At 43.0% G+C, this 24,624-nt stretch overlaps 2 protein-coding genes across 11 annotated transcripts in view; one reads left to right on the forward strand and one right to left on the reverse strand.

The window, feature by feature from the left end:
* The window catches only part of SPIDR (scaffold protein involved in DNA repair), a 349,427-nt gene extending 341,668 nt beyond the window's left edge, over window positions 1-7,759 (reverse strand). For 3 of the 4 annotated variants that reach the window (XM_069957606.1, XM_069957607.1, XM_069957602.1), the window contains exons 1-2: window positions 7,610-7,759; window positions 641-796 (exon numbers count right to left, since the gene is read on the reverse strand). In XM_069957606.1, the coding sequence (XP_069813707.1) occupies window positions 641-796; window positions 7,610-7,624 (171 nt within the window). In that variant the 5' untranslated portion in view covers window positions 7,625-7,759. The other variant, XM_069957603.1, reaches the window with a different exon arrangement.
* A 27-nt stretch (window positions 7,760-7,786) lies between these two features.
* Window positions 7,787-24,624, forward strand: part of LOC138783210 (ethanolaminephosphotransferase 1-like) — a 42,004-nt gene continuing 25,166 nt past the window's right edge. For 4 of the 7 annotated variants that reach the window (XM_069957608.1, XM_069957609.1, XM_069957613.1 and 1 more), the window contains exon 1: window positions 14,413-14,566. In XM_069957608.1, coding sequence (XP_069813709.1) covers window positions 14,510-14,566 — 57 coding nt within the window. In that variant the 5' untranslated portion in view covers window positions 14,413-14,509. Of the gene's footprint in view, window positions 7,843-7,890; window positions 8,075-9,439; window positions 9,680-14,412; window positions 14,567-24,624 lie in introns of those variants that run through there. The other 3 variants (XM_069957611.1, XM_069957612.1, XM_069957610.1) reach the window with 3 other exon arrangements.

A 24,624-nucleotide genomic window follows, 5' to 3' on the forward strand; every position in this document is an offset into this window, starting at 1 on the left:
AAATTTACACAGGAAAATCCTTCTGATGTATACCTCCAGTTAAAGACATAGTGAACAAATTCTTAAAGGGGTACTCCACTCAAATATAAAACTTTTGATAAGTTGCTGCTCATAGTGAGACTAAGAATTCATTCCATACTTACAATTATCTATTCTCCCAGAGAAGTCTCCTTCTCCCAGTTCTCAGCTGCTGCTTTCTGCTGAAAACACAAAGATGTGTGTGAGCCTCTTTCTGTCTCCCCTTCCTCTCCCCTCCCTTTTGAGTCAGCTGATGTAAACAAGTCCCTGATTGGCTTTATCTGCAACAGTGTAGCTTCTTTGTAATGCTGAAAGGGTTATTCTGAGGTCAAGTTGCTTATGAACTCACTGTAATTAATCCTCCCAACATTTCAAATAAGCTACAAATGATAAAGGGAGTCAGGGACTTGTTTACATCAGCTGTCTCAGAAGGGAGGGGTGAGAAGGGGGAGACAGAAAAGCTCACAGCTTTTTGTGTTTTCAGCAGTAAGCAGCAGGTAAGAACTGGAAGAAGAAGACTGAATATATAATACCAAGTATGGCATGATGTGTTACTCTCACCATGGGCAGCAACATGTCAAAAGTTATGTTTGAGTGGGCTATCCCTTTAATAATGTATTACCTTATCAGCTTGACATCCATCAAATCCTTCAGCACAACGCATCCATGATTTACTGAGAGACCGAGGAACCAAGGTAGGTTTTGTTGAGGATTTTTTGCCGCCATGATCCAACTCGTCTGGAAAAGGTGCATGCATTTTATCCGATTTCCGTTTCCCCTAAAAGGCAAATATTAAATTTACGATTAGTTGCGTTTATTGTTGGTCGAACATTAGGGAATACACAGGCAATAATCAATACAGGGCAAATTAAATAATTCATGTCTCAATATAGATCCTGATCTGGCAGGGGGGCCATGTGCCACAGGTATCTTTTATTTCCTTTAGGGTGCGTTCACACCTACCGCATCCGCAGCTTACTTTTCCGCGGAAATCCGCAGGTCTGGTAGTGCAGATTTCAACCTGCGAGAAATCCGCATATGTGTGCGTTTCGCGGTTTTTCTGCAGCAAGTTTATCGCAACTGAAATGTCTGTTTAGAATGAGAGACATTTTAAACTGACATTTCAGTTGCGATAAACTTGCTGCAGAAAAAACGCAAAACGCACACATATGCGGATTTCTCGCAGGTTGAAATCTGCACTACCAGACCTGCGGATTTCCGCGGAAAAATAAGCTGCGGATGCGGTAGGTGTGAACGCACCCTTAAGAAGCACTTCATGTGTCAGACGTCACTTACCTTATCCACTCACTATCAGACTCACAATAAGAATTTCATAGGAATGCATTATGAAAGGGACTTCCAGTCCACATCCAGTCCAGTCTCTAAGGGCTCAGGGCAGTTATCAGGGGTCTTAGAGCAGGACTGAATGCAAGAATAAAGGAATATAGCACTCTGTGATTTTTTTACATGCCTTTTTGTTCATTTTGGCACAACTGCAAGTACTTCTTTAAAGGGGTTTCCTGGTCAAAAATTTTTGGAGGTCTTTCCACAGGACTGCTTTATATGGGATGAGCTGAGGTTTGTATTTGTACATACAACTTTTTGGCCACTTCTAGCATTGCTTTCAGTTTTATCCTTCACCCAGTTTATGGGACAGTATAAAGAACACATTGACTTTTTACAACACATTAGTTTTATAGTACCAATTATGGGCCTTCCGTTGTTTTACATTTTTAAACAATAATGTGTTTTGTTTTTTTTTATTGAAAAATTGTTTGTGTTTTTAGTTTGATTAGTTTCTATTTTTTTCTATATGGCCCCCATAAGATTGTATTAACCCTTTCAGGACCGCTCCAGATAGTGCCTTAAGATTTATGTTGTTACACCTCTGTGATATTATAACTTATCCTAGCAATTCTGACACTGTTTTCTCATGACATATTGTAATTAAGGTTAGTGGTATAATTTGGCTGATATTCTTACAATTTTCATGAGAAAAATGCCCACATTTCATGAAAAAATGACAAAATAAGCGTTTTTCAGCAGTCACCGGGCGGGTTTAGTTATGTGATAATTTTATTGCCAGTGTCATTACGCAGGAGGCAATACTGAATATGTGTACTTTTTTATTTTTTTCTACATTTATTCTTGCATTGGGGGCTATGGGGATTTTGTGCGTTGTGTACTTTATTTATTTATTTTTATTTGTGTGTGTGTTTTGTTTACTGTTATACTTTAATTTACTGTCCCACCATGGAGACATCACTACTTGATTGCCTGATTACAGACACATTACACTACAATGCGCTCCTTCACCCGTTTCATTCTGGGACATAACTGTACGTCCCTGAGTGGTAACTCAACGCAAAGAAGGACGTACAGTTATGTCCTTCCTCCTGAAAGGGTTAAAAGCTAAATTGTAAAACTTACAGAAAATAGAAATAGATCCAAAAAAAGAACATTCAGTAAAAAAGAAAAATAAAAGGTGACACATTTTAAGGATTTTAATACTGGTCATTCTAATTTCATAATATACATTGTATTCTGCTCAATATGATATCTAAGGCAGGAAATGTTTTCTGGCATATGTAGAAGATATAAGGTATCTATTCAAAGCCTGTCCTTCAGAGACACATCTAGGCAAAATACAACAACTTTTTAAGACTGCGCAAAAAAAAAAAAAAAATGATAATAATAATAGTAATTTATAGTGAAAGTTAAAGAGGACGCTCCACGAAAACTAAAATCAGCAGGCGGGGGGTTAGAGAAAATAATAAACAAGAGAACTCACCCATCCCTATGCCTCCGCTGCCCCACTCCAGGGTCCCATTCACAGCAGCCGGCTGTCATTTTTTGCTGGAAACCCTTCCAGCCGCAATGTCAGAGCTCAGCCAGTCGGTGATTGGGGCGGTGCCCCACCCCAGTCAATGATTGGCTGAGTGGGCTGGAGGACATGACATTGCAGTTACAAGAGCAGCAGGTCCCCGGCTGATGTAAACAGGACCTTGTAGAAGCGCTACGAGGCACCAGTAGGGGTGGGTTTACTAGTATTTTCTCACCCCTCTGCCTCCCTGCCATTTTCAATTTTTGTGGGACTTCTCCTTTAATGGGTAATGTGTGCAAGACTGAACCATAACCTAGGCTTATACACAGGGTCCATATGTACACCAAGATAGGCAAAGCATACATGATGATGTTATGCTAAAATATAGTAATGTATGTGTGGGTGAAACATCGGTATTAAATCAGTACAGTGGTACCTTGGTTTAAGAGTAACTTGGTTTAAAGGGGTTATCCAGTGCTACAAAAACATGGCCACTTTCTTTCAGAGACAACACGACTCTTGTCTCCAGTTCAGGTGCGGTTTGCAATTAAGCTCCATTCACTTTAAAGGGGTAGTGCGGCGCTAAACAATTATTCACTAAATAACACACATTACAAAGTTATACAACTTTGTAATGTATGTTATGTTAGTGAATGACCCCCTTCCCTGTATTTCCCCCCACCCACTCCACCCCCGGAAGTGTAGTGCTCTATACTCACCTGATTCGTGTCGACCCCCGTCCGCCATCTTGTGACAATGATGTCATCTTCAGGCGGCCGGCCAAACCTCTCCGACCGTCCCTTGTGCCGGCCCCCCTCTGCCGCATCATCAGCTGCTCAGCCGCGATTGGCTGCGCATAACTGTGCTCAGCCAATCGCAGCTGAGCAGCTGATGACACAGCAGAGGGCTGTGTGTGTCGACCCCCATCCGCCATCTTGTGACAATGATGTCATCTTGGAGCGGGCGGCCGAACGGCTCCAACCGTCCCTAGTGCCGGCCACCCGCCCCAAGATGACATCATTGTCACAAGATGGCGGACGGGGGTCGACACAAATCAGGTGAGTATAGAGCACTACACTTCCGGGTCTAGCGTAGGTCGGGGGAAACACGGGGAAGGGGGCCATTCACTAACATAACATACATTACAAAGTTGTATAACTTTGTAATGTGTGTTATTTAGTGAATAATTGCTTACCGACGCACAACCCCTTTAATGCACCTGAGCAGCAAAACACCGCCCATATTGGAGACAAGAGTGGGGCTGTCTCTGGAAGAAAGTGGCCATGTATTTGTAACGCTGGATAACCCCTTTAAGGGTGCCTTCACACCTACCGGATCCACAGCGGATCTCACTTCTGCGGATTCGAAGCGAGAACCGCTGCGGATCCGGTACCATTCACCCCTATGATAGCACATATTCGCAGCGGGATTAACATCCCGCTGTAAATATGTGCTTTAACCCCTCGCTGTCCGCAGCCCCGCCGCCGCATTAGCCCATCCTCGGCCGCATCCCCCCATCCCCCGCCACATCCAGCAGCCCGCATCCTGCCGCCGAGAGCATAAAGTACCTGCTCGGCGGCACGGCTGCAGTGAGGCTCCCGACTCCGGTCTCGCTAATGAGCGGGACCAGAGCCGGGAGCCTCACTGCAGCTGCGCCGCCGAGCAGGTACTTTATGCTCTCGGCGGAGGGCTGCAGGATGTGGCCGGGGATAGGGGATGCGGCCGGAGATGGGGGATGCGGCCGAGGATGGGCTAATGCGGCGGCGGGGCTGCGGACAGCGAGGGGTTAAAGCACATTCACAGCGGGATGTTAATCCCGCTGCGAATATGTGCTATCATAGGGGTGAATGGTACCGGATCCGCAGCGGTTCTCACTTCGAATCCACAGAAGTGAGATTCTATGTGGATCCGGTAGGTGTGAAGGCACCCTAAGAGTGTTTTGGTTTAAGATTCAAAATTGTAACTTGGTTTAAGAACTCCCAGTATTAGGTGCAGGGCGAGTGGAGGAGGGGCACGGTCTGCATGGCGGGGTCTACAGCACTGTACTCTGACCCAGGAAGTCTCCCTCACCTTCCAAATCATGGCAGGACTGTGGAGGTAATCTATTCATAGCTGTAACCCCTCTCTCCCCGGACAGAGAGCGCTGCGTGTATGTGCCCACATCTGCCCTGCTCATTCCTTCATGCTCCCTGCAGTCTCTGTCCGCCCTTGTGTTTCCCATCCTCTTCATTACTGTACAGTAACTTATAAAATCACATATTCTGCAGTTTCTGAATGTTTGTTTCATCTGTTTTACATGTTATTCAGAATAATAAATCATTATTTTGGGGTGTGGAACCAACTGTCTGCCTATCAGTGATTTCTTATGGGAAAATTTGCTTTGGTTTAAGAGTGGATTTGGATTACAAGCGCAGTCCTGGAACGAATTATGCTAGCAATCCAAGGCACCACTGTATAGGAAAAGCTGGTAAATACTTTCATGCTGAGAAATCTGATTATGTAAAATTACATGCTGTATGCCTGTGACTATTGATCCTCTGGGAAATCAACAACGCATACCTACCTACCTACCTATCCATGCAATCTACATAAATCTAAAAAATTACAGTTTCAGTACTACAAAGCAAAGCACTAAAATTCAGGAGATGTTACATCACAAGAATTATTGGCTGTACTCCAATGGACTGTGCCAAGATAAATCTTCTATAGTCAGCTTCAGGAAATATGGAAATCACATGTGCTCAGCATGGAGCAAAAACAGTAACAACTATCCCAAAATGGTTTGGATTTGACGATGTTATCTACGTTCATGATGACTGCACCCTAAAATAATCCTTACAGAATCCATAAGGATATTTCAACACTCAAATTTCTATAAAGAGACTAAGCTAATTAAAATTCCTATTGAATTACTTTTTACTGTATCTCCTTTCTTTTTTTGTGATGTAAGAATGGCCGGATTCCACGTTCAGTATCTTTACAATGGGGGAGATTTATCAAGACTGGCGTACTCGCATGACGGTCTTACATAAAAGTCTTCTCCCTTTGTCCAAGGAGAGATAAGCTGTAGTGTACCCCTTCCTCCAATAGAGAACTCAGGAATGCTCGGTTATGTCAAACATTCCTGTGTGCAGGAAGGACGGACAGGAGAGATAACTGACGGCTGAACTAATTTTCTGAACTTGTATCAGGACCTCAAAGTTTCACTGTTTCAAACTTTCAAAATCCAAATCATGCCGTGGCAACATCGGACGGCTATTTGGACGTTGCGTGAGGGCAAGATCATGCCCACAGCATGCTGCTGCACCCCTCTCATCTGTGAAAGTATCAGCACAGATGGGCCGACGGGGGAAATGGAGTATCGGAGGGCAGAAAAGCTAGGACCATTCCTGCTCTCTGAATGTCCTCTTTAATCTATGTCCCCAATGCTTGTCACCAGAATTGAGTGAAGTCAGAAGGCTATGGATACACCTCCAGGACACTGGTTGGGTAAATAGAATACTTGGATTTTAGGGTGATCTGATGCCTAGGAACTTTAAGAGTGGTACCGTGTTTCCCCAAATAAGACAGTGCCTTATATTAATTTTTGTTCCTAAAGAGGGACTATGTCTTATTTATCAGGAGCAGCCTGGGGAGGGATAGAGAGGTGAGCAATGGAGAGTGGCAAGCAGCCTGGGGAGGGATAGAGAGGTGAGCAATGGAGAGTGGCAAGCAGCCTGGGGAGGGATAGAGAGGTGAGCAATGGAGAGTGGCAAGCAGCCTGGGGAGGGATGCAAACAGCATAGGACAAGCACCGGGATGGAGGGGGTGAGGCGCGGTGGGTGGTGGTGGACGGCCATATTTTCGAGAGGATGCCTTACACCTTATGGTAGGCGTAATTATAATTCCCCATCAGATGACTGGCAGTGGTGACGGTTCTCTGTGGTAAAACGTGCAGGCTCCTTTGAAGGTGTTATTGATGACCAGAAAACCATAACTGCTCTCTTCCAGAGACAGCGCCACTCCTGGCTCACGTGTCTATGTAGCATTGCTGCTCAGCTGAAGAGAAATGTGGCAAGTTGTGATACCCCACACAACCTCCGGCGTGGTGCCGTTTTTGAAGACAACAGTTATGTGTTCCTCATCCTGAGATGAAACCCTTTAAGACGTGTTATTTACGGCCAAAGCCAGAGGCAGAACCAATAGCGTTGAGCGGATCTGTGAAAGTGTTGGAATCCGGCACCATTACCCAATCACTCAATCATCCCCGAGGCTGCGGAGTGTGGATGCGTCCTAGGGCCGCCAGGAGGCCACGCGTGTAGCCTGTGACTATCCATGCTCCCAGGACTCACTAGGAAATCAAACGCCAAGAGTTAGGGTAACACTGCCGAACCCCAATATTGTGACAGATCCCATCAACACTAGAAACTCCAGTTTTTGTAAAAAAAAAAATAAAAAAGACAAGAAAAACTGTGTGAACACTGCCCGAGGCTGGGACATGGACTGCGGCTACAGACGCCTCAGTGCCAGGGACCTGTGTCACACAGTACATGCACTGCCCATAGTCCTGCTATAGTAATATTATAGTAACCCCTTAGTTACCAGCATCCTTATACATGCGCTGATTTGCTTGTAAACCTGAGCACAGTTACTGCCATGTCTGTCACTAGCAGGATTCCTGTCAGGATGTGACCGGCCTCTCTATAACGTATACTCTTTATATACTGACAGCTACGCGGGAGGGCAGGGGCCGAGACACGACTGCGGAAGTAACTACCGAAGCGTTACCTTCCCGTGTGGCATCGTGACCGTATGAGGAGCTCTGAGGGGATGAGCTCAGTGTGACCCTTCCTCCCTCCCGTAGCTTCAGGTCACCCAGCACGTCGTCGCTCTTGATCTCTGGCGCCCATGTTCAGTCTCTACTTCGGATTGGTCAGCGACGGCCGGGAAGCGAGCCAATAGGAATGTGTGCAAGTCCTGTGCTATGCGGCTGCGCGGGGCGTGACGTCACACCGAGCTCTGTGAGTGGCTGTTGGGGCTGCGCTCGGCTTCTAACGTACTAATGGGATTCCGTGTACTAGCCTGTGTGTAGCGGGATGGGGCTCTGAATATGCCTTGTTTCCATAGAGAGCAACAGACCTGCAGCCCTCGGGTTGCTGTGAGACTACAATTCCCATCATGCCTGCACAGCCAAAGCTTTGCCACCTTCAGGCATGAGGGGAGCTGCAGTTTGGCCATAGATGTAAAGTACAGGTATTTCTTGTGGACTTCTTTCTGGTGAAGGAATGCTTTATATCAGGGATGGGGAACCTTTGCCCCCCCCAAAATGGTGCGAAACTACACTTCCCATCATGCCGTCCAGGCATGATGGGAATCGTAGTTTTGCACCAGCTGGAGGGCCAAAGGTTCCCCATCCCTGCTTTAAAGCTTGGGGTCAGTTCACACTGTGTCAGCAGGGTCCACTAATGGTATGCAGTGTTTGGATTCCCTATGTACACAGACGTATACCTATCATTAATGCCACTTATTAAAAAAAAACTATATATATATATATATATATATATATATATATATATATATATACATACTGTGTAGAGTTGTATTTTTTGGGGTCCAGCTTTATGGAGTAGCAGGAAGCTCCACACTATTCCACCACATACGTTCCCAAGTCAGGGACCATTCACACATACATAGAATTCTGATTAAATATGATGTCAGGAGCTCCAAAAAGTTTATAAATTTGCGCTAGTGTACTGACACAGCTGCTAACATATGGCAGCAGTGTCTATAAGGTAAGCCCAGTATTGTGCTGCAGATTCTGTTTAGATTTCACACTAGAACATTAAAGGGGTTGTTCACCAATTTTTTTTCTTTCAAATCAACTGGTGCCAGAGATTTGTAATTCACTTCTATTAAAAAATCTTAAGTCTTCCAGTACTTATCAGCTGCTGTGTGTCCTGCAGGAAGTGGTGTTTTCTTTCCTGTCTGACACAGTGCTCTCTGTTGCCTCCTCTGTCCATGTCAGGAACTGTCCAGAGCAGCAGCAAATCCCCATAGAAAACCTCCCCTGCTGGGCATACAGCAGCTGATAAGTACTGGAAGGCTTGAGATTTTTTAATAGAAGTAAATTACAAATCTCTGGCACTTTATGGCAGCAGTTGATTTGAAAGAAAAGATTTTTAGGTGCACAATGTTACGCGAGGATTTTGCACTAAAATTCACATCTTGTTGATTTCACGTAGAATCCTCACCACATGACCTGTGCAGAAAAAAAGTGACGCCACTTAATGACTATGTACGGAAACTCACAGATAAAAACCTGCTTCATGTGAATTCATTATAACGTGTCGGACATTGATTTTAGACTACCTATAGGTGGCGCTAGAAAAAAGGTTTTCTATCATTTGTGCCTACAGAGTGCAAATGGCCAAAATATCTGGTTTGGAAAGCTTTTCAGTGTACTTTTAACACATTCTCTTGTTCTATTTCTTACTATGTATTGTATATGTAAATCTGCCCCTGGATCTGACACATTACAGATTGCTTTGTAATATTAACTTCTTTTTATGCTGTTTATATAGTACCAATATATTTATATTTACATTATTTACATTATAGATTCCCTGTCTTTCCTAGCACCATATTTCAGTATAATTTTGAATGTGTGAGACAACCAGAATACCAAGGAGAATTCCACCCTAAAACAGACTCCATGCAGATGTTGCTACTTTCGGACTCCAGTGCTTCAAGCAACAGCACCATGCTACCTTTTTCTTCCTTCAGCTGACTACAGATTGGTTAAACTGAAGGGACATAAGTAAAGAGGCCTGACATGGAGACCTCCATAAAACTGTTATGGTAAGGAAGGGGTGAATGTAACGTAATGTGTTAGCTGAGCATTCAGAGATAACAATACTTGAGCAGTTTGATCTCCAGGGGCTGAAGTTCATAGGTTAATTAAGGCTGACACAAAATGAGGTTGACCAAGTTTTTGTGTACGCTAAAAAAACGGATCCGTTTTTTTTAATAATGGAAGTCAATTGAAAAACGGATCAAAAAGAATGCACACAGTTGCATCTGTTTTTTCTCCTCAGTTTTTCATCCGTTTTTTGCAAAAAACGGATTGCAAAAACGTAGTGTGAGCCCAGCGTTACCGGGATGTGATATATGGAGGAGAAATGGCAGATCCATCTAACCCCTCTCACCCCTATTAAATCGTCTATCCACAAAAGCCCTTTATTGGTTCATCACTAAAAATGGTGGAGGAACCAAGGGGAATTTCAGGTTGTTGACGATAGGAGCAGCTGGTGCGTGTTGGGACCAAAAGGGGAAAGGAGAATTAACCCCTTAGTGACCGCCGATACAGCTTTTTACGGCGGTCACTAAGGGGCCTTATTCTGCTGCCATCAGCTTTTTACAGCAATGGCAGAGAATAAGATAGCGGGGCCGGGAACGCTCCCCACCCCACCACCCCAGCTACCGAAGGTATCTGAGGGGTTGGGGCAGTGTGAGGGGTCCGTCCCGGCCGCCCCCCATACCGACGATCGCTGCTATTAATGTTATAGCAGCGGCCGTCGGTAACGGCATTGCCGGTGCCGCCGCTGCCTTTCATCTCCCCCCACCGTGACTCCACGGCGGGGGGAAATGAAATAAGTGTGTCCCAGAACTCAGATCAGCCCCCCTAGTGCCCCGGTCATCATTTCCAAGATGGCCGCCGCCATCGCTGTGAACAGACTATGTCTGTTCACAGTGATGGAAAAGTAAAAATGAATGAAAGCCCCATGCTCTCCGCCACCGGAGGTAGCGGAGAGCATGGGGAAGTGATCGGGGACCCCCCTGTAGGATCCCAGTACAAGCGATCAGCGGTATATACTATATACCGCTGATCATTCGTGCCATGTGCTGCCGGCACTTTTTATCCCCTGTCATCATAAATGATTAATGACGGGATAAAAAGTGATGTGTCCGTCCCCCCCAAGTTGCCCGTAATTACGCCAGATTACATGTAACCCCCCAGAGTGCACATAACCACCGCACGTTCCCTCTGACCACCGCACATTGCCTCTGACCACGCCATGTTGCCTCTGACCACGCCACGTTGCCTCTGACCACGCCACGTTGCCTCTGACAACGCCACGTTGCCTCTGACAACGCCACGTTGCCTCTGACCATGCCCCGTTGCCTCTGACCACCGCAGGTTGCCTCTGACCACCGCACATTGCCTCTGATCACGCCACTTTGCCTCTGACCATGCCACGTTGCCTCTGACCACCGCAGGTTGCCTCTGACCACCACACGTTGCCTCTGACCACACCACGTTGCTTCTGACCACCGCAAGTTTTATTTTAGTAACAGTGCTATTCTAATAACTATTATTAGCTGCTGTTTTGCTCCAGTAAATTGGCGCTCCCTTCCTTCTGAGCCCTGCTGTGTGCCCATACAGTGGTTTATGCCCACATATGGGGTACCGTTCTACTCAGGAGAACCTGCGTTACAGATTTTGGGGTGAATTTTCTCTCCTGTACCTCCTGAAATTGAGAAATTTTAAACTAAAGGAACATATTACTGGAAAAATTTGAGTTTTTCATTTTTACTGTCTACTTTTGAATACTTTCCTCTAATACCTGTGGGGTCAAAATGCTCATCACACCCCAAAATGAATTCTCTGAGGGGTGTACTTTTCAAAATGGAGTCACTTATTGGGAGATTTTACTCCGCTGGCACTACAGGGGCGCTGCAAACGCACCTGGCGCTCGGAAACTTCTTCAGCAAAATTTGCATTGAAAAAGCTAATTGGCGCTCCTTTCCTTCTGAGCCCTCCTGTGTGCCCATAAAGTGGTTTATACTGACATATGAGGTACCTTTTTACTCAGGAGAACCTGCGTTACAAATTTTGGGGTACTTTTTTCTCTTGTTCCACGTGAAATTGAGAAATTTCAAACTAAACGAACATTTTATTGGAAGAATTCGAGTTTTTCATTTTTACTGTCTTCTTTTGAATACTTTCCTGTAATACCTGTGGGGTCAAAATGGTCACCACACACCAAGATGAATTCTTTGAGGGGTGTACTTTCCAAAATGGGGTGACTTATGGGGGGTTTTCTCTCTGCTGACACTACAGGGGCACTGCAAACGCACCTGTCGCTCAGAAACGTTTTCAGCAAAATCTGCATTGGAAAAGCTAATTGGCGCTCCTTCCCTTCTGAGCCCGGCTGTGTGCCCATGCAGTGGTTTACGCTCACATATGAGGTACCGTTGTACTCAAGAGAACCTGCGTTACAAATTTTGGGGTGCTTTTTCTCTCATGTTCCTTTTGAAAATGAGAAACTTTAATCTAAACGTATAATTGTAAAATTAAAATTTTCCATTTTTTTACGTCCTAATTGTGAATACTTTCCTCAAGCCCCTGTAGGGTCAAAATGCTCATTATACCCCTAGATTAATTCTTTAACCCCTTAAGGTCCAAGCCAATTTTCGTTTTTGCGCTTTTGCTTTTTCCATTTTATGTTTAAAAGTCCATAGCGCTTGCATTTTTTCACCTAGAGACGTATATGAGCGCTTATTTTTTGCGAAACCAATTGTACTTTGCAATTACAGGCATAATTTTTCCATAAAATATGTTGTGAAACCGGAAAAAAAATCATTTGCGCTGTCAAATTGAAAAAAAAACAAATTTGTTTTGATTTCGGGGAGTTTTGCATTTACGCCGTTCGCCCTATGGTAAAACTGACTTGTTATGCATGTTCCTCAAGTCGTTACGATTACTATGATATATAACATGTATAACTTATATTGTATCGGATGGCCTGTAAAAAATTCAAACCATTGTTAACAAATATATGTCACTTAAAATCGCTCCATTCCCAGGCTTATAGCGCTTTTATCCTTTGGTCTATGGGGCTGTGTGAGGTGTCAGTTTTTGCGCCATGATGCGTTCTTTCTACCGGTACCTTGATTGCGCATATACGACTTTTTGATCGCTTTTTATTACATTTTTTCTGGATTTGATGCGACCAAAAATGCGCAATTTTGCACTTTGGGATTTTTTTGCGCTGACGCCGTTTACCGTGCGAGATCAGGAATGTGATTAATTAATAGTTCGGGCGATTACGCACGCGGCGATACTAAATATGTTTATTTATTTATATTTATAAAATGGGAAAAGGGGGGTGATTTGGACTTTTATTAGGGGAGGGGATTTTTTATTAATAAAAACACTTTTTTACTTTTTTTTTTTACATACACTAGAAGCCCCCCTGGGGGGCTTGTATATACACAGCAAAGATCCATGAGATTGGTCATAGATTGCTATGGCCTGCTGCAGGCCATAGCAATCTACTGCCGAGCCGGGATCAGCGTCATTCCGACGCTGAGGCCCGGCACGGGCAGAAGAACGGATCTCCCCCCGTGATCGCATCGCGGGGGGGAGATCCGACCCACTAGACACCAGGGATAGTGTGCATAAAGCACTTCAATGCAGCTGTCAGGACCCGCGCCGGCTAACAGAGGCACTGCCCGGCTGCACGTGTCAGCCGGGATCAGCGCCGTTCAGAGCGGGGTCCCGGCGGGACCCCGCTCTGAACACCCCCCGCGGCGCCATGACGTATTAGATACGTCATGGGTCGCTAAGGGGTTAAGGTGTGTAGTTTCCAAAATGGGGTCACTTATGGGGGTTTCCAGTATACAAGCCTTCTAAATCAACTTAAAAAAAGAACTGGTCCCTAAAAAAATCAGTTTTGGAAACTTTCACGAAAATGTGATAATTTGCTGATAAATTTCTAAGCCCCGTAAAACCCTAAAGTAAAATATGTTTACCAAATTATGCCAGAATAAAGAAGACATATTGGTAATGTGATTTAGTAACTAATTTATGTGATACAAATTTCAAAGTTCATAAAATGCTAATTTTTTATTTTTCATGATATTTTGATGTTTTGATCTCAGAATCGCTAGCATACATTAAAGCATCACTGAGCTATAAGAGCATAAAGTGAGACAGGTCAGATTTTGAAAAATTAGCCTGGTCATTAAGGCCCAAACTAGCTGCAGCACGAAGGGATTAAAAAAAAGTTCACCAATTTTTTTTTCTTTCAGATCAACTGGTGTCAGAAAGTGCCCGAGATTTGTAATTTACTTCTATTAAAAAATCTTAAGTGTTCCAGTACTTATTAGCTGCTGTATGTCCTGCAGGAAGTGGTGTATGCTCTCTAGTCTGACACAGTGCTCTTTGCTGCCATCTCTGTCCGTGTCAGAAACTCTCTCCATAGAAAACCTCTCCAGCGTTCCACACTGGAAAGAATACCACTTCTTGCAGGACATACAGCAGCTTGAGATTTTTTTAATAGAACTAAATTACAAATCTCTGGTACTTTCTGGCACCAGTTAATTTGGAAAAGAAAAAGAAAGGACTTCACTCACTGTTTTCCAAAAGTGGCAGCTTGTCGCCTATACAAGCAAGGTGATACCTTTCCTTCTTAAATACCTGCCTTCCTGGTTAGTGACATCAAGAACTGTGTTCTTCCCAGATAAGATAGCAGGGCATAGACTGACACACACGTACGCTAACTGTACTTTCTGAGCCGACTGCTTAACTACAGGACCTGTATCCTGCTGCCTGGGGGAGGACGGTTACAGACTAGATATTGTGGGGAAGAAAGGAGCTGACTTGTAGCTCGGCACCCAAGCATCATGTTTAGCGACCAGTATATCACTTCAGATCAACTTACTGGTTTTGACAAGTATAAGGTAAAAACCTTTTTAATTCATGCAGGTGTATTGGTTTCATCTATAAGATAACTAATAGTGCTGTTCCGGATCATGTGAATGCACTCACTTTGTTAGTTTAGAATGACTATAATTCCTATGTAATCTTACTTATGCAACGCCTAGGCTATGTAATTGCACATGATTTTAAAGCATGTAAAGGTGTATTCTATTTTAAAATAAATTGCAGCTGCATATGGGATAATATGTTAAAAAAAGTCTATTGTCAACTATGTAGATTCCTACACAAATAGGTGGAACTGTTAAACGTAAAAGCTGGTATTTTACTGCTCATATGAACAATGTCACTATATGCAGCACTTGGCCAGTACGATTACTGATTGTCACATCACATGAACAATGTACATGACATCATTGCAGCAGGCCCAGTGGGGTACACGGGAACAGTGGGTATAAGGGTGTACTCAATTACTCTTTAGGGTGCCTTCACACCTAGCGACTCGCAGCGTTAATAACGGTCCGAGTCGGCTAGGTCCTGGCAGATCACTTTCACTACATACACGCAGCGGTCTGAACGACCGCTGCGTGTATGTAATTCTGCCGGCCCCTTAACCTAGGGGCGTAACTAGAAATGGCTGGGCCCCATAGCAAACTTTTGATTGGGCCCCCCCCCCCCCCGCCCGCCCCCTCTCGATCGACCACTACGCCATCAACACACTCAGCTCTACACAGGTCCTGTACACCATATAAATTACAGTACAGTTATATCAGGTGACTTACAGGGGACGTCTTCTCTGATCGGAGTTCTTCCCTTTTCATTTTCTTCTCCATCTCCTTCTCCGAGCCACAAATCCACAGAATCTGCCAGAAAAACATATTAGTCTCCTCACACTGGCACCATCCTCATCTCTCTATACTGCACATCTGCATTGGCCCCTTTACACCCTCATTTAGTGGGAAGGCTGACTCTATGTGATCCCATTTTATTATATGGCCCTCCTCTCTGTCGCCCCTCCTTATAAATAGCCCCCTTACGTTGCCCCCCTTATAGAAGCCCCCCATGCTGTCCCCCTTATAGATGCCCCCCATGTTGTCCCCTAATAGATGGTCCCCTATGTTGCCCCCCCTATAGATGGCCCCTCCTATGTTGTCCTCTTATAGATGGCCCCCTCTCCCCTATATTGTCCCTTTATAGATGTTCCCCTCTCCCCCAATGTTGTCCCTTTATAATATCCCTCTCCCCTATGTTGTGCTCCTCTCCCCTATGTTGTGCTCCTCTCCCCTATGTTGTCCCCTTATAGATGGCCCCCTCTCCCCCTATGTTGCCCCCCCTTATAGATGTCCCTCTCCCCCCCTTCCTTATAGATGTCCGCCTCTCCCCCCCTTCCTTATAGATGTCCCCCTCTCCCCCCTCCCTTATATATGCCCTCCTCTCCCCCCTCCCTTATAGATGTCCCCCTCTCCCCCCCTTCCTTATAGATTCCTTATCCCCCCCTTCCTTATAGAAGTAAAACAAGAATAATTAAAAAACGCAGCTGTAAAAATAATTAAATATATTTACAAATGTTATTAAAATCATAATTTACATCTAATTAGGGAATTTTAAAAAATCATTTCCGTCCATGATTGGTTCTCTTTAAGCAAGTTACTCGAGCACCCAAGCATTTTAGTGCTCGCTCAACACTATTGCTTATAATAGTCCCCTTGAGGGACTTAATGAGGACCTGTGACAACTACTGATCTGTCTCTTTTTTTGCAAATGCATGCAGTGCCTGTAAAATAACAGTTCTGCAACATGTTTTCTTTTAGCTCTGTGATGTGCTGTTCCTGTGTTATGACTGAAAGGGCCACTTGATACAGTGGTTTTGGTGGTCTCCTTACAGGAGCCACCCCTTGGCTGGGCCCTGCCCTGGAGGGATAACTGGCTAGTCCTGTGTTTCAAGACTCCTAAGTGAGGCTCCAAGGACTCTTTTTAAACATCAAAATTTAGGATTGAGCATGTTAAAAAGGAGAACTTTAGGAGGCCAAGTGGAAAATGTGGCTGCAGTCAGTGGCACAGGGAAACATAATAAAAGAACTCTACTCACCCATCCCTGTTGCCCTGCAGAGCCACATTACTGCTCGTCAGCCTCCTCGATCTCTTGCTGCTGGAACATCATGACCCGGCTGATGGATTGCCCGCTCATCCAGTCAGTGACTGAGACGGTACACTGCTGGCAATCCATCAGCTCAGTCGGGTATTTTCCCCCGAGTCGTGATGACAATGGACCCAGGGGAAAATGAGTTCTGGCCGGGTCCATGAGCCTATGTTGCTGTGCTGCGGGGCACAGGGACCAGTAAGTAGAGCATCTTCATTATGACCCCCCCTTCCCACTTGCAGCAAAATTTTCATTTTTGCCGGGGTTTCTCAAACAGTTCAGTCCATATACAGTTAATGTGGGCCTAATAAATATACTTTTCCCTGTACTTTTTGCTGGACTTTGTGCCATTTATTTAGTGCTCGGCACTTTGCCCCAAAATTTGTGCCAAAAAATGAGATACCGAGCATTTTATTGGAAAAACCTGAATACCTAACAAAATTGGTGCAAAAGTAGTGCACAAATTATCATTCTGAAACTGCTGGTTTACCAGGCATCAAATAAATAAGTGTCCTCCATTTTTAAAAATCAAACTGCTAAGAACAGCAAAATACACCCATAGACATTTACTCCCTCCTCTGTATAATATCAATATAGTATTTCACCACTCCAATTTTTTAGAAAGGAGTTTACTTAAGCAGGGTTCTGTTGCCTGTGTGTTAGCAATCTAGGTGAAAAGGGCTTATAATTAATTAACCAAAACTGGATCTTATTTCTTCTAGTGGCCTACATCTGCACTTGCAGGCCGGATTCTGTTGCAAGTTGACATGAAAAAAAAAAAACATATGTAATGAACTTTGTGTATTTAAAACAACCTATTAATCTAAGGCTATGTTCACACAACATATTTTTATTACAACGGCCGTTGTTTTCAACTAAAACAATGGCCGTTCTTGTCATAGAGAAACGTGTTGCATTGAAGTCAATGCAAACACATGTCAATTATTTACGTCCGTTGTGCATTGATTTCAATGCAATTTTCAGTGCAACAATGGCCGTTTTTTGACACTGACTACAATGGCTGTTGTTCATACATTCTGTAAACATACACAAAAACGCTATGGACATAGTTCATAGACAATAATGTATCTTTTCTTCACATGATGATACTATTCAAAAATTACCACATCTGATCTAAAGTTCTTAAAATATGGCAGGAAACTGTTTTTAAAGTGTCTTCATCATCCACACTCTTTGCCGATAGGATTCCCTGTGTGTGCTGGTGCAAGACACATACCATCTGCTGTAATAAGCGATCCTACTCTGGCTATATTGGGGCATGCAACGCAGTTGCCACAAGGGTAGCAACCTGTTCTCTGACGTACTGCTCCAAAACGATTTGCTGGTTTTGTCACATAGTGGCTTTTAACTAGCAAATCTTTAAGATTTTTTCCCCTCTTGGCCGTCATTACAGGGACTGTGGATAGCCTAAATGCCAGCACTGTGTCTGTACAAAGGACAGGCCAATGTTTCTGAAGAACTTTTCTCATGATATGCCATCTGCAATTCTTTTTAGACACAAATCTGATGATCTGACAGATCTGGTGTAATTGTTTTTGTTTTTATTTACTGTCTGTAATATGTCCTCCCCTCTTGTATTTTTTCACTTCTGAAGCCTCTTTTAATCACTCTTTTACTATAGCCCCTTTCCCTGAAGCGAGCCTTAAGATCCTTCGCTTGGGCTGTAAATTTTGCTTCAGAGGAGCAAATCTGCCTCATTCTTAAGAATTGACCTTTTGCCACAGCCGTAATCATTGCTGGTGTGTTAGTGGATGTCGCGTGTAACAAGGAATTTGTTGCTGTTGATCTATGGAACACGTCCTTCTGTAGCATGCCATTTCCATTACATTCATTTAGAATGTCAAGCAACTCAATTTTCTTTGGATCACTTTTATAATTCAGTTTCATATTAACATCATTCTGGTTTAGCTTCTCCATGAAGCATTTCAATTGGGACTCCAACCCCTGCCAAACAAAGCATTGTCAATATACCTAAGCCAGCACTTAACCTGGAAAACAGCCTGGGCGTCCCCACAGGGAACACCCCCCTCTCCCAAAAGCCAAAAAGGAGGTTGGCGTATGAGAGCGCGCAAGTCGCCCCCATAGCAGTGCCGTGTGACTAAATAAAAAACATCTTTGAACACAAAAAATGATGCGTCAAAATTGTAGTTGTCGAAGTCCCAATGACTCATATCCAGAAGCCAAGAATTTGGCTGCTTTTAAACCATCATCATGTCTGATGCAGGTATACAGCAATTCAACATCTAAAACCAAAAACCTCAAAATCTCAGATTCCACAAAGATTCCATCAATCTTCGCCAGGGCTTATAATGTGTTTTTCATTTAAGAAGATAATGTACAAAGGATGGGTTCACACTACGTTTTTTTTACCCGGTTTTTTTTTTCATCTGTTTTTGTAATGTGTGTATTATAAAAAAAAAAAAAAGTTTTTTTTAACGGACACAAAAATGAGGTCGACTACGTTTTTATGTAAGTTTAAAAAAAACATGTGTTTGTTTTTGTTTTTTAAATGGAATGCACACACATGCATCCGTTTTTTCTATCCAAACGGATTGCAAAAAACATATTGTGAACCCAGCCTAAGCAAAGGTTTCAAATAAAAATCTGTAAATCTACAAACAGGGTCACAGAGTCTATCTACCCCTGACACAATCTGGTGCCCCTGTGGGTTGAGGGGATCTTTGTGGACCTTGAGGAGGTAGAATGTTGGAATCTGAGGACATGTTTGTAAAAGCCCATCATAAACCTTTTTAGGGATAACTCCTTCCTCAACTGCATGGTCCAAATTTTTTTTGTAATTCTACTGAACATGACCCTAATGGGTTATGGGATAATGTCTTGTAAGGGTTTATATACCTCAATTGTCGCATTGCCTCATATTCATATGTGGCAGTAGGCCAAAATACAACGTTCAGTCCCTTGTCCGCTACTTTAAACGCTACATCATCTAATGCCTGCAACTCCTTTCATGCTAGACGTTGGATTCTTGAGAGATTATCCCCCATAGCCTGGGTGTATTTAACATAGTGCGTGCCTTTCTTGCATGTTTTCAAAAAGAGAAAAAAGACCTCACTATTTTTAGATACCGTGGGGTACCATCTTTATATGTTGTGATAGATCCAGTAACTCTAGCTTTACAAACATCAGTTGCATCCTGTTCAGTTCATTCTACCTCAACAGATCATAACTATTGCCAGAACTAATGCAAAAAAATGCATTGGTTGTGATCAGGCTTTTTTTTTTTAATTCTCTAAAGCAAAACCATCAGTTTTCAAGAACATCTTACTATGTTTACATGGATCAAATATCACATCAAATGTACTGACCGTCCCTCTCCACTGTAAGTAAACAGGATTTGTGACGTGCCTCCTCCTAATTTTTTTGCCACAGAAATACACATCAGATTATCATCTAACATGAACACAGCCTTATAATTTATGTACAATATAGGCAATGAATGGTCAGCTGTCTCCCAAAGCCTCATAGACCTATCGCAATTTTGTATTCCCCTAAACTGCCATCCTATAGTTATGCTAACAGGCCAATGTTGCATAATGGAACCGTATGTAATGCATCTATATAAATTAAGTTTCTCTCGCTGCCCTCCTCCTAGTACTTCAGCCCAGTGTTTCTGTCACCTTGTCTTGGTAACCCAAATCATCAACAGATATTCCAGGCAAGATCCCATCTTTGAATTTATTGGGTTTGGGGGATCCAAAAATTTTTAGTAGGCTAGTTTACCAAAATATTAGCTCCAAAGGTTTCCTTATGTCATGTTCTATCCATTTATACTCTTGATTGTTAACTGCTATCAACCATTCTAGATAGTGTCCAAGTGTAATGCTCTTATCTTGGACAATTTTTTTTCCCCACAGTTTTGATACATTCTGAAACATTAAGCACACTTCTGGAAAAATCTGTCTGGATTTCTTAGCAGATAATTTGGATAGTTTCTTGACTCATAGGGTTCAAGATTTTTCCTGAAGGGTGTCTAAAAAAAATAGGTCTGGAAAATCACGTCTTGATGATTGTGCGGCTAGGGCTGCAAGGACATCATTAGCAATGTCTGTCAAGATCTTGCTTTTTACATAAAGTTCATACTTACCTTCCCCGGTGTCCTGAAGCATTCTGCCGCATTCCCCATTTACCACTTACACTTCTGCGCCCCCCCCCCCCCAACCCCCGGTACATTGAGCAGGGAACACCGTCAAAAGACTTCAGGACACCGAAGGAGCATAGGTGAGAAGCATTATTATGTTTACACAGTCATCAGCTTTCGGTTTAAGCGACATTACGAGCTAATGATAGTCTCTTCGGCTGATCATTGTCTTTATTACGTAGCACAAATCAGGCTGATTCAGCAGATTATAGCCCTGTGTAATAGGGCCCTAAGATGGGACATCACCTATCGGATGTGCTGCCCAGCTGGCCTAGAGCTTTATGAGAACAGCGGCAAGAGGGAGTAAGGAAGGTGAGTATGGGTTATTTTAACTCTTACTACCTGCAAAATTCTGAAAAAATTCTGCTTCCAGATTACCACTTTCAGACTTGGTCTTGGGCCATTTTACACAGCAGTATAGTCTGTATTTTGCATCAGTATTTTTAAACCAGAACCAGTAGTGAAACCTACACAGTGAAAACATTGATGGGAAAATGTACACTTCATGTGGACCCGTTATTAGTCTTGGCTTACAAATCCAGATGTAAAATCCAGAATGACATAATGCCATGTAAAACCTTTCTCTGATGTCTATATACTAACATTTATTGTTTTTAAAGCTTTTAAAAGGCTAATAGGGTCTAAATTTATGTTTTATGCCTATGTTGTTATCTTCCCTTATAACCTGGATGGATCAATGGAAATCCATCTTTGGGAATTCAGTGGGTGGATGCATTACACTTTGCTAATGACAAGTACATTTGTACTACTTTTACATTTATTGCCTTTTATCACAGCAAGTCCTATAGCACCTCCTGGTACGTTTGTCAGTTAATAGTAAACTATGTAGTCAGCACCTCACCTGGCAAACATTCAATAACCTTGTAAAAGATAAATCACTATTGTTTCATATCTCTAGTTTAGAGAGCAGATGGTACTACCTACCTATTAACCCTTAATAACCATAGTAGAAAATGGAAATAACAATTGAATGTTTCACAATGAGATACTGGAAACATATTGGGAGTTCAATGACCAAATCTAGACAGTAGATAAAATTATTACTTCTCATATTCATTCTATTACTGTTTTTTGCAGCAAATTATTGCAAAAGTACTTGTACATAATTAGCATATGTTCACTGAGCTCATTGTTTTCAGTAGGCACCCTACAGAGAGAAATAGACAAAGCTGGGTAAAAAGATTGGACATATAACAAGGGGTTAATTGGACCTTTCATTCAAGTCACGAGAAATAAAGCCTAAGGGTACTATTCCACGAAGTGATTTTTCATTGATTAGCGATAAACAATCTTAAACGACTGCTATGGCGAACGACCTGAAAACGTTTACCTAATTACACGGAACAATGATTGTTACTTATGATCGTATGTGCGGTCGTCCTGTCATCGCTACTGCGTTTTTTGGCTACTGCGAATGACCGATCAACGTGTTTTTATATGCGAACGCTTTGCAAACAATCAACGATAAAAATAGGTCCAAATTCTATCAAACGACCTACAATTTCTCATTGATCTTTAATCTTTGTCTGCTATTACAATAAATGATTATTGTTCAAATCCAGACGATCTAACGATTTTTCTAACGATAATCGTCTCGTGTTATAGTAAAAAAAAAAAAAAAAAAGCAGTAAATTTTCAATCATAGCAAAAAACTAAATACCACTATAGAATTAGAACTAACTGGGGGGAAAAAGGAACAATACTCGGAGTAGGGTTAAATGAGTTGATCCCTCTCTTTTTTGCAAATGCATACTCTTGGATACACATATAATTTCCTCTTTAGTAGACTAGTACACACCTTAATCCATTGTTACTGAGATATTGATAGTTGTCCTTCCTGTTATTCTTGAAACATGACTTTCTTTCAAGTACATGTAGTCTATGTGTAGAGAGTCCAGGATCCGTGAATGGCTGTTACCAAGTATCATATAAGAAATCTAAAATCAATTCTTTGATTCCTTTTAATAAAGAATAGCTTATCACCTTAGCATCTCATGTAAGCAGAATATAACAAAGTTGTGGAAATAACACTCTCTAAAAATTATATATATATATATATATATATATATATATATATATATATATATATAATATATATATATATATATATATATATATATTTGTATGTATAGGCAATGTACACACAATATCTTTTCTAGGCTAAATAACGGTTGTTGTTTGATAATGACAGCCGTAAGTAATGTTAATAATCATTATTGACAGCTGTCGTTGTACAATAACGGATGTTATTTGCATAAAAAAGACGTGTGAACATAGCCTCATTGACAAACTAGGCGATCATTACCATAAATTATTGTTTGAATTGTTATGCCTAGACCTTTTTTCAGCATTTTGTAGACATTTTGAATACATTATTTATTTAAGATGTGTCTACCTATGCCTGGATAAACCAGATATGACACTTAAAGGGAACCTGTCACCCCCCGTGCCGGGGTGACAGGCTCCCGACCCCCCGTTAGAGCCCCCTATACTCACCTAATCCCGCCGGGTCCCGCTTCTGGATCCGGTCGGGTGACGGAGATCTCAGCCGCTGCAGCCTGGCGCGCGCGCTGAGAGATGAGTCCAACATCCATAGAGAATGACAGGAGAGTCCAGCGCTTCGTCATTCTCTATGAGCGTTGGACTCATCTCTCAGCGCGCGCGCCGGGCTGCAGCAGCTGAGATCTCCGTCACCCGGCCGGATCCAGAAGCGGGACCCGGCGGGATTAGGTGAGTATAGGGGGCTCTAACAGGGGGTCAGGAGCCTGTCACCCCGGCACGGGGGGTGACAGGTTCCCTTTAAATGTCATTACCTATGTATAAACTCCAGGCACTGCTGACAATTGTGGTAAAATAGCAAACAAAGCTTTGTTCACTATTTCAAAGGGGAACTATCAGCAGGTTAGACGAATCTTGGTCCGGAGCACTGCCCCACCCCAGCCTATGGAGCAGGCAGGCTGGCTTGCATTCTAGGGGCGGTGCAGGGCTCCTAACGGATTACACTGCTAACAGCATGGGAATAAAGCCAAGGAGGAAGATAAGAAACATACCCTCCTCCTCCGCGCTTCATGTGCAATAGGGAGCTATCAGCAGGTTAGATTTGTCTAGCCTGCTCGTAGTTCCCCTTTAATCTTTGCTACTTTCAGCACAGTTGTTCTCATCCCCCACTTCACATTGCTGCAATGATGGTCACAGGACCCTTTGGTATACAGCGCCTAACTTTTAAGAATTAAAAAAGATCAATAAAATGAAACCATCTGCAAAAGAAGTACAGTGGTGCCTTGGATTACGGGCATAATTTGTTCCGGGACTGTGCTTGTAATCCAAATCATTCTTAAACCAAAGCAAATTTTCCCATAAGAAATAATTAAAATGCAGACAATTGGTTCCACACCCCAAAATAATGATTTTTTTAATTCTGAATAACATGTAAAACAAATGAAACAAACATTCAGAAACAGCAGAATATGTGATATTATAAGTTACTGTACAGTAATGGAGAGTATGGGAAACTGGGACTGACAGAGACTGCAGGGAGCATGAAGGAATGAGCAGGGCAGATGTGGTCACATACATGCAGCACTCTGCGGGGAGAGAGGGGTTACAGCTATGAAGAGATTACCTCCACAGTCCTGTCTCGTGATGTGAGCCCCAGCCTGAAGTGGATCTGCTATGATTTGGAAGGTGAGGGAGACTTCCTGGGTCAAAGTACAGTGCTGTAGACCCCGCTATGCCGGCCA

This window comes from Dendropsophus ebraccatus, chromosome 2 (assembly GCF_027789765.1).
Source record: "Dendropsophus ebraccatus isolate aDenEbr1 chromosome 2, aDenEbr1.pat, whole genome shotgun sequence".
In the NCBI taxonomy this organism is placed as follows: Eukaryota; Metazoa; Chordata; class Amphibia; order Anura; family Hylidae; genus Dendropsophus; species Dendropsophus ebraccatus.